Source organism: Vidua macroura, chromosome 1, assembly GCF_024509145.1.
Source record: "Vidua macroura isolate BioBank_ID:100142 chromosome 1, ASM2450914v1, whole genome shotgun sequence".
NCBI classification, from domain to species: domain Eukaryota; kingdom Metazoa; phylum Chordata; class Aves; order Passeriformes; family Viduidae; genus Vidua; species Vidua macroura.
The window spans coordinates 93,685,334-93,696,434 of record NC_071571.1 but is presented as its reverse complement, the minus strand read 5'-3'; the positions used below and the strand labels follow the sequence as shown (position 1 = coordinate 93,696,434).

Here is an 11,101-nt window from a genome sequence, read left to right as displayed (position 1 = left end):
CAAATGGTTAAAACCACAGATGCAGATGATCAGAGTAGAAGGGCTCAATTTGAAACACAAGTTGGATTTTGACAAGCACTTGGCTTTCTCAGGTAAAAGCTCAAGTGCCCCTCAGCAGAATGGGCAAGCCCAGCTCAGCTTCAGCTGTTCAACCTCCTGCCTGCAAAGAGAAAAGGCACTCGAGCACTGGTGCAGCTGGATCAGTGGTCATCAAGAACCCAGGAGAATCAGGTCCAACTCCAATGACTGCACACCAAAATTACTTGAGCATGTAACTCTCATAAAACTGTTACGTCTAACTCTCAGACTAGTGCTGGGGATGCCAAAGCTTTGGGAGCAAGTCCTTACCCTCAAAAGCATACTTGGATTAAGGAAGGACAGAGGGGGTTAATCTCTTTCACTTCCTAGCTGAAAGCAGCAGCCAGTGGACTGCTGGGTGGATCATGACCATCTCTCTTCAGAAAGAGAAGTTTAAACATCTTCCACCAAACACCAATTATAAATCCCATTCCTCCAATAATCTCAAGGAAAAATAGGAACCTCAGAGGAGAAAGGTAAGTACTTGCAGGTATCATGTAAGAATTGACTAAAATTTCAGGTGCCAGAACTCCTCCAGAAGTTGCATAACACAACCTGCAGATAATGAGTGTTAGCCTTAAAACCACACCCTGCTCACATCTTTTGAGTCCAGCTGGAAGGCAGTGTGACTCAGCTGCCAAAAATGCTTGATTTGTGATGAGATGGAGAATAGAGCAGAAGACCTGGCTTTCAAGCATTTTAAATGCTTGAAAAATCTGCTCAAAAATGCAGATTCACAAAACCAACAAAAAAGTATAGCTGTAAATAAAGCTTTGCAATACTGTTTTAGCTCCCAACTCCACAGCTGCTTAGTCAGGTGTAGCTTAGTGTAGTACCAGCAACTCTGTCCTCAGAAATGCTCCCTAGAAATCTGTTGTGCCTGGTGCTGCAGGGGCTTGAGTCAGGAGCCTATGGTGGGATCAACTTTTGCAACAGCTGCACAGGACCATGTACATCCTCTGTCAATAACTGAGCCAGTGGCATCAAGCTGAGAGGCAAAATGGTCCTGAGCAGTGACTGCACAGGTTGGGGCACTTCCCTAAGTAAACCTGAACCCAGTGTTCCACCTGTCCAGAGAACAAACTTGCTTCCAAGGACACTGAACCCTGGGGCCCAAGTCACAGACCTACAGTCTGTGCATTAAGGGTACAAATCCAGTAATCTCCAGCAATGCAGCACAAATCAACAGAAACTCTGCCATCTCACAGTTTCTGTATGTTCACCTCACCTAGCAGCTTGATGGTTCATTTAGAAAAGCCCATAACAGAATGCCACAAGGAAAATTGTAATTCCTTCTTCAGAGCAGAATTCAAAGACTACACAATAAGTAAGGCATAAGCCAGGCAAAGAGTAACAAAAAATTTGCAATGTTTGGTTGAACAGTGTCTGCCAGGAAGGCAGGGACACAGAAGGAAAAAAATACCCAGAGACTAATGGTAGTAGAGATACAGATATAAATTTAGGACTGACAAACTCAGATGCCAGCCGAGTTCTAGTCCTCTCTGATTTGAAAGGTTTTTAACATTCCTGTCCTTTTACCACAACCGTGTGGGCAGCGTAACAATCTTAGTTCCAGGAAATCAGAGCAGGTCAGTACAGCCCCTTCATTCAAAATACAGCCATTATCATCAGAATTTTTCCTCTCCTCACTTGGTATTTTAACATTCCAGATTGTTTAATTGCTTAGACATTTACAGCCAGTAAAGCACCACACAAGATTCTGTAAAACTTTAATTTATTCCCCTCCCAAGTATCCAGAATAGAAGACCCTCTTAAGTTGGAGAAAAATGTGACAAAGAAATAGATTACCAGGATAGCTGTTCACAGAAGAAAAAGCACATACTACCAAGGTTACACAGAAACAACCCAAAAGTCCTATTTAATGGGATAGTGCAAGTTAACAGCATGTCTCTGGCAAGGATACCTTCATTTGGATTATAAAAGTTTTACAGAGTTAGATCAAGAGTCTGGATGGGTCTCTGATATTTTACTATAGCATTAAGAATGTTCTGTTTGAAAGATGCTGTACAGAATGACCCACCAAACAAATGTATTTACAAGCCTGGGGAGAAAAAATTATTTTTCAGTTTATTCAAAATAAAAATACACATAGAATTATGAAAATATAGGTTTACTATTTCCACCACATAGAAGTCAATGCTGCTGTCTGAAAGGCTTGTAAGATTATTTCAAGTTTTTTAAAGTTCATCCTTTTCCCTCAATAAGGTGTACCTATGTTCACTGGGTGCCAGTTTCTGGAATGAGCTCTCTGGTGGGCTGCTTGCTAAATCCTGAATTGGCTGAAAGAAAAACAAACAGTAAAATTGTTTGTTAGATTAATTATCATTCATCTCCATTAAAAGAATTTCTAGCATTATGGGAGTGCACAAATGTCCTGCATTCTCACAAATTGAGTTTGGGGTTTTTTTGGAATGCATGTTCCAAGTCCCAAGTAGGTGGAACACAGCCACCGACACACACACACATGAATTAAGCAATTCCAGTTAAGGATATTCCTTTTGTTGTAACATCTCAAGGCCAACAGCCATCACATGAGTTTCTGTACAAGTCACACAGAAGTATTTCAAATGTACCCCACTCTGTATTTGCTTGAATCTACCACTTGCTTTGGGGGTATTCTAGATTTATCTGTATGTGTCCAGGGCAAAAGTGACATCACTGCAAAAGTATTTTAGAATTACTTTTCCATGGAAACTAAAAGAAAACACCCCATACAAAAAATACATGCAATTCAAGGGGCATAGGAGACTCACAACAGCAGCCTCCAGTTTAGTGAAGGCCAGTATTTATTTCCATTGCATCCACACCTTCCACAAGATGGCAGGATGCCATACAGAGATGGGAATGTAAACATCCCAGGTTTTGTGTGCATTTTTCAAGGCAGAAATGAGGCAAGAGCAAGCCTGCAGCTCTGGGTCCTGTGCCTGTGCCCAGACGAGCAGGCAGCTGGATCCAGGGACTCCACAGGCTTCCTCCTTCCCTGGCCAAGCCTCCTCCTCAAGGCAAGTGCCTGGCCTATGCCTCAGTCTCCAGCCCTTATTTCTGCCCCTCCTCCTGATGGCCTGAATTCTGGTTGCTCAATGAATTTCTGAGAAACACAGGGAACTACAGAGTCAAATGAATTACTGCTGAGAAAATTCAGCCCACGTGTTTTCACAGCCAGTCATGACAACATTCAAAAGCAGTCATTCTCCTAGCCAAGGCAAGGCCTCCAGGGCTTTCACACTTTTAAATCTTTTGAGCAGGGAAACAGGAGGCTGCACTCAATTGACTTAGAGCAGTGCCATCCTTACCACATTCCACAGATGAGCAGGAAAAGGAGCCCGTAGCTATAAATAGTTTCTGTCCCTCAGCCATGGAATGGCCCAAGACTCCCCAACACTAGGGCACCAGGGCTCCTCTGGGACCAAAGTGGCCCTTTGAGCCCTGGACAACACAATGTATACCTTGAAATAAGTGTTTAAAAAGGGTTCTTTCTTTGGAGGGTGCCCAAGGTAGAGAAAATGTTCCCTAACAGTTAAATTTGCACTTTTCAGCAGGACCCCAAGCATGTAAGCTGAGTGGAGTATCAAGATACAAGGCTGATTGAGACACCATTAGAAGACTGCAATAAGCAGAGGGAATTGGGGCTGGTCATGTCCTTTCTTTTCTCACACTGACTTTTCTCTGGAGAAGGATCTAGTAGTTGTGTTGCTGAAGAGATCCCAGAAGTGACTTCCAGGCATGTAATTGCACAACATGACAAGCTTTGAGCAGAACCATGAGGAAATCAAACTGACAAGTGCAGCCTGTGAGCACTGCTAATGCTGTTTGTCAACCACATTAATGAAAGCAGTAAGGCCTATTACTGCTCACCCATCCTTTCTTGATGCTCTAATAATTTGCCTCCTGTTTGCATTGGTAATATATAAAACATTCAATCAATTGTTGCCTCCCCTTAGAACAACCCTCTAGTAGTGTGTTGTGTGGGAAATAATGCAGCTATGATGGATTATCAGCTTTTGTACTGAAGTCACAGGAGAACCTTAGAGCAGTTCTATGAAATCAGAACATTCATCCAGCCCAAGATGTCCTGTTTCAGTGGAGAAAATAAATATTCTTAAACTCTTCCCTTATTCAAAGCAAATAGGTACCATATTACCCCTAACACCTAGTACCCCTAATACTCCCTGCCTTTACTCAAAGAAGGCTGAGGAGCCAAGCAAAAATGGTAATGTTATGCTTCTGTTAACAGATTTTCAAAGACAGAAGTCAAAAGTACAAATATAGTAGAAGGCATAGCTCTGACAAAGAGTAATAAAAAGGTCTTTACTAAATGGCCAGATGAAATGTATTTGTTGTAACCTTACCTGACCAGGTGCTACATCAGTTGGATCAGGGCCATGATGAAACTCTCTATGCAATTTTCCAGAATGCAAGTCTAGTACAAATTGCTTCAGTTTACCTGGAACTCTGGAACAAATTCAACAGAAACATCCACATGTTCATTACAGGTTAAGTCCAAACACAGGAGATTTAAAGTGCACTGCTTAGAGAGTAGCTAACTTCTGTTTATCTAGCACACTATGCCTACTTTTAGGTGATTAATAGAGGACAGGTAGCCACATGGTTTGCCAAGGTATCCCACCAGCTTCTTTTTCTATCCACTGTCTCTTGAGAACACAGCAAGTATTTCATCTTTTCAATAACTCCCACAGAGCTGTACCAGCCAATAACTTCATTGTGAAGTCCCTTCAGCTCCCCACTAACTGTAATGTAAGAGGGAACAGCAGGTTCCAAATGCACAGTTTACAGATACAAATGACACTTGGGGAGCACTATTGACAAAACATCTTTGAAAGGCTCTCTACTGCCTCAGCAACTGCACATACACCACAGATAAGCACTAAGAGGATATCAATGTAAATCTAATCTGAGATCATCTACTGTCACCCACAGCAAACGTGCTAAACTACAGCATCCAATTTTATCTGTGAAATGTCAAGTTGACTAAAAATCTCAAAGTGAAGAGTTAATCTAGTAAGTATAAAAGATGAGATAAAACTATAGTGTGAGCACTGCGCATGAAATCTAAAGATAACGTGAATGGACACATGTTTTGTAGGGAGTCTTCCATGAAACTAATTATTACATTTAGGAAAGAGGAAGAAAGTGTGGTCAGACAGACTATCAGCAATATATAAGATCATCAGAAAACTCTACGGATAAAATGCAGCAAATATTGATTCAGAGGGTATCATTACAGCGATGTCTGTAACCAGTCAGTATTACATTGGTACTTTAAGGGGCCTCTTCCCATCCCAGATGAGATCATGAATTAGTACCAGTGGAGAAAAGGGGGCTAATTCCAGCCTGATTATAGGGACAGCAGACTTACTGCTCCCTGCTCTTCCTCAGGCTCCTGCCCTGTTCTAGGTCAGGCATGTTGCTGGAGACATTCTCCTCTCCTAATGCAGCAAGGGCACTCGGTGCCTGCAGCCTTGTGTAGCTCAGCCTGTTCTTGCTGAGAAGCTACGACCCATCTGCTGGACACTCCCTGCTATCATTTCCAGCCTGGAACAGCAGGATGAATAGGGCCAGGTGGCCAACAGATGAGGATAAAATAGTGATGGTCTCATTTGCCTGCCAAGTGACTATTCTCCAAAAAGACAATGAGCTCCCTAAAGAGAGAGGAAATCTTTTAGTAGACCAGCTCTGAAAGTGCCATATCCAAACCTTATTGGCTGGTGGCAGCACTAAGGTTACAAGAGACAGCCTGGGGCCAGTTTATTAAAGAATCCAGAAGGTTACTGAAGTGATAGATGAAAGTCTCAGAATTAAGATCTTACTTACTATTAAAAAATAAAACCACAATACAAAGCCACCCAAGAAACAACAAAAACATCCAAACCACATATGCACAAAAGAGTATCTTCCCAGGAGCTCCAAGCTCTTCTTGTTCCCAAACTGTGTTTTGCTATTTCTATGTATGAGCTCAACCTTCTAGAGTAAGGTTGAGTAACTATTTATCATTAGGCAACTGTCAACAATCCTGACATCTCTCTTTCAGCTTCATTTATAAGTGACAACTGGTACACATCAAGCAAGTAGCTCTCATTATTCTGACAGTGTTTCACAGAAACTGAACATTTAAGAAACATAACATCAAAGTCTAAACTAAACATCTCTTCTACCTCTCTGCAAGACGTTAATTTGTTTTAGGGCTCTTTAAAAAGTGCCAATAAAAAGAGTGGTTTTAAAATGCAAATATCCTATTTTTTTTGCTAGGGTGTGCAGTGAATACTATCTTCCAAAGAAACAGAAAAATAGTCACTTATCAAGAATTTCAACATACATGGTTTCAGATATTTGAAAAGCACTATTCAAGATACATCAAACAGAGACAACATTTTATAGCTAAGCCTGTGGAGAATTGCACTAAGAAGCTAAGTTTGAACTCTCCTCCCAGATGTCAGTATCTCAGGTAGAAGAACGTCTCCTGGAATAGCAGAACTAGACATGATATTACATTCACATTGCATGCTAAGTCTGAGCTTTGAATCCTTGGTTTTGACAAAAATGAAATACCCAGCCTAGATATCTAAGCAGGAGTTAGCAGGCAGTGTATGTGCAGCTGCCTCCTTCGAGGCAGAAACTGGAGATTTTTTAACACCCAACCAGAAGACAAAGACAGAGCACTTGTCTCAGGCTGAACGCCCCTGAAGAGAACATCTGCTTCCAAGGCCGCGCACCATAGTCAGGCTGAGGTAATGAGCATTATCACAGCACTATTTCACCTAAGCACCCTGGTACTTTGCTCTAACTGTATTTTACCCAGATAAACATGCCAGTGATTGGCCATTTTCCAAGTTGCACATGGAAAATTTCACAAACCCACACATGTATTTCTTTGCCAGCTTTCCAGGTGTAGACTAATGCAAGAAGGCTAGAATTGCACTGCAGGAAAACCCAAACCAGCAGGCTGGGAATTCTTACATGCTGCTTTTTACAGTAATCCCTGAATAACACAGTACTTCACATTCCATGTAGTATTTTCAATCTTTTCAAGTTGAGATATCTAGATCACTATCAAAAATGCTATGCCAGGCTCCAAATGCCTAACCATGATGGAAAACAGCAAAACTGTGAAAGAAAATATCAGCATCTAAGAACTTCACATGAGATTCTTTTCTTGCATAAAGTAATATGACTCCATTTAAACAACGACTTCACGCCAGCTCATCCTGCTATAAGGCTCTGACACTAAATCACACAGAGGCAGCCTTAGCGACCCCAGATTTACTCATCTTCCTACCACAGCAGTGATTAAAGTATGAGCCTTTTAACTTGTTCTTCTCAAATTAAAATACACCAAGAAAGATACTTACGACAAGTCACTGAAGTCTGGAAAGACATACATGTGCCTGAAGCTATCAATGGCAATGACAGGGCAGTCTGCTGGAGTCTTCTGAATGTGGAGGAGTGGATGCCTGAATTTGTCACAGTCAGCATGGAGGAAGTTTATTGTACCTTAACATTGTGAGCAGACAAAAACCCATGTTAGGATTTTTTAATTATTATTGTCTTGAAACCACTTTCCTAAGTATTATAAAGGTGGAGATATGAGATAGATACAACATACAAAACCTGAAAATAGGTCTTAATAAACACCACCAAAATAATACATTTTCTTAAAGTGTGGTTTTTTTCCATATTACAAACTGAAGCTTTGTTTAATGCCCTCTCAAAACACATTAGATCACTCAGACAAGAAGGATTTCTGAAAGTTACTTACTAATAAATTGTGCATCTATTTTAATAATTTCCAGAGGAGTTGGTCCTCACTGTCAAAAATGCATCAAGCCCTTCAGTCTCAAAAGCTTGAAAGCTACAATTCTGTTTGGCCTTTGCTTCCACTCCACTGAGTAGTCTGAAAAAAATTATACCAGTAAAACCAAGAAGTAGTGGGAATTACTACAAACCTTTTTCACCTATTAACTGCCGTGCAACCTCCTGTTGGAATTTCTCTAAACTCTCCAAGTCATCTTTCATGTGGAAAAGTATGAGAAAAGGAAGGCCTTCTTCTGTCAGTTCCTGCACAAAAAACAAAGGACAAACTCATTTCTTCCATTTCTTAAGGGCACCAAATTTAGTGATTCCAACAATTTTCAAATTCAGTGATCTCTCCACTTTAAAAACAGACAAAAAGCAAGACTAAAGATGTTAACTGCTGACCCGTCCTCCGAGATACTGAAGTGATACAGTCAACCATGTTTCCTCCCTTTTATCATACACAACAGATAAAGGATGAAAGCAAGTCATTATCAGCATTTTGGGAAGGGATACACTTTCACTGGAATACTTGTGCAAAAGAAATAACTCGATTCTGAGGAAACACAGCAACTCCAGAGAAACCACAATAAGGCCTGAGCACCATGGTTGTTAAATGCTACAAAAGGCTGAGGGTGTACTCTAGAACCCAGTTCTAGCTTATTCACATAGTAAATTGGTGCTTTCTAGTGTAACACAAGAAGTGTCTTTGAATAACTCTATTCCCTCCTCGCTAAAAAAGAAAAGCAGAAGCTAATGACATAGCCAGAGAAGTTATGATCAAGTACTGCTCTCCTGCTAGTAACTGTGTCCTGACAGCTATGCTTTGGTCATTCTTTGTTGGACAGACAAACTTTAGTTCCTCACATGAATCTGTTCTTGCAGCCCAATGCCTTTTAAAGACCTCTGCCCACAGACAGATAAATACAGGATTGCCTAGAATTATTTATTCAAGATTTTTCTTTTACTCAAACAAAACACAAACGCTTGCTCCAAACATGATTTTTGTTAGCTCAACTCACTACAGCCTGACTGAAGAAATAAACATTTATCATCTAAGAAATGCCTACAGTTGTCTATCTTTCATTTGCACAACTGGTATAACAAGCCAAGTGCTGCTATTGCTTTGATCTAGCCTACATCAGCATAAAAACTGTGCTTTTGGGGAAAGATAGTAGTGGCTTATTCTGCTACCAAATAGAAGGATTTCTTCAGATATCTTCAATTTGCATTAAGTTGAAGGAAAGGCTTCCCCTATCAGTAGGCAGCCAGTTACACAGGGTAAATGAAATGGCTCTTTTTCTCCCTTCTTGCTCTCCCTTCAACCAAGTCCATCAGGTAAGCTGAAGCATGGTCTTTTAAACAGATGACTGCAGAGATCCTCATAACTTCAGTGCTCTTGAAATCCAAGCTTCCCAATCCATCCCTAAAACAACTAATCATATTTGCTCATTCTCATTTTTACACACACACACATTCAGCTGGGTCTCACCCTCCTCTCCTACTATAGGATGGGGAAAAGTCTGTTTTGTACCACTACAATTATGGCTCCATTTCCCTATTCATTTCAGCAAGTACATTTCCAGAGGGAGAACTCCTAAACAGCTTGGTATTCTGGCTCTAAGGTCTTCTCTTGCTTGCAAGCAGCTAAAATGACAACCTCAGCAAGTTACATTCACAAGATCAATTCATCTCCAAACAGGCTGTAAGAACAGCTCTGCGAACCTTGCTAATTTTAGCCCTTCTATAAGATACCTCCCTTTGTTTCCTGTGCTATTCCAGCTTTCAAATCATGTCTCACTGACCAGGCAGGACAAGTGGAAGCTCCCTCAAAAGCTACCGTGTTGTTTGGCACTAAGAAAATAGAAGACTTTCCATTAGATCTCAGCTTCCCACATCACTTCTATGTGCCTTTGAGAAGCTTCCAAACCTCACAGTTCAGCACCACCGTTGGGACGGCACAGGTTCACTGCATCCATTTAACACAGAACTACACAGCCTGATTACAGGTTAAACAGGGATTTCTTCTAAATGATATCCTGATCCCAACAGCCTTTGCCAGTCAAGCCCAGGAACTGTCTTGAATGGGCAGTCCTCAAGCAGAAGACTCTGCTTCAGATCTCAATTACTATGTGTTCTAGTATGTATTCTAGTACCACCAATAAAGTTTAACAGTCACAGCACTCCATATTTTTATCTTGTAATATTGTGCAGTATGCACAATAAGAGTCCATTTAAATAACTGTACAATCTCAGGATTCAGAAATATCTCAATTTTGGCATGTTTAAATTTGTTTGGGTACCAGCAACACTGACATTTTTAAACAAACTTTGCCAGGCAAAATGTCACATTGCAATTGTAACTCTCTGCCTAAGCAAACAGGAATCAAGGGTTAAGGGAGCAACCAGAGAAACCACAACAGAATGTGGTACAAGCTAACAGTGATGAACCTTGGCTTCCAAGGCTCAGAATCCTGTTTCACCATGGAAAAAGTACACTGAGTATCTACCCCACACTTCTAAAGATGTTAACATGTGGCATCTTTTACATACTGAGTTGCAAATGAAGAATTAAGATTTGTTAACTATCAGAACTTTCCAATAAAAGCTGGCAGGATTGACTAGAAAACAGTCAATAAACATGGCTTAATTAAAACCACCCTGTCCCTCCCACTGCCATAAAACCTGAAGTGCTGCATGTGCCCAGAACAGCAGATTCAGGATAAAAAGAATTAAGTGTGCAAAGCGTGAATGAATCATGACTGATCCTCTGGTTTCTCATCCAGTATGGACAACGTACTATAATTTGTGACAAACCTTGGGAAAAATCTATCAGACAAATCTGTTAGATTTTCTAACACATTCTGGACCTGTGTATAAATACTCCTTTTGAGATGCTACAAGCTTAATAATTTTCTAAGGACTTTTTTTCACGTTATTTATTTTACAAAGAACAAAATAAAATATGGAGTTGGATATGGACAAAAGAAGAATAAGTTATACAAGAAAACAAAAAAGCCTTGAAAGAAATAATAATGAGAAGAAAAGAGATGTTTAGAAACAAACTCCAAAATTCCACCTGACAAATTGCAGCCAAAAGAAGAAAAGCATGGGAAACAACACATGAAACGAAAAAGATTAAGGTACCAATGCTTTAACACAGATTGTAAATAAAACTCCCACATACTTTTCA

The 11,101-nt window shown here is 40.5% G+C and overlaps 1 protein-coding gene across 1 annotated transcript in view; it reads right to left on the bottom strand.

Annotated features, from left to right (window-relative positions):
- Positions 1-1,796: 1,796 nt before the first annotated feature.
- Positions 1,797-11,101, bottom strand: part of ERP44 (endoplasmic reticulum protein 44) — a 47,493-nt gene continuing 38,188 nt past the window's right edge. The window contains exons 9-12 of the mRNA XM_053970164.1: positions 8,061-8,172; positions 7,467-7,608; positions 4,449-4,551; positions 1,797-2,378 (exon numbers count right to left, since the gene is read on the bottom strand). Coding sequence (XP_053826139.1) covers positions 2,277-2,378; positions 4,449-4,551; positions 7,467-7,608; positions 8,061-8,172 — 459 coding nt within the window. The 3' untranslated portion in view covers positions 1,797-2,276. The remainder of the gene's footprint in view (positions 2,379-4,448; positions 4,552-7,466; positions 7,609-8,060; positions 8,173-11,101) is intronic.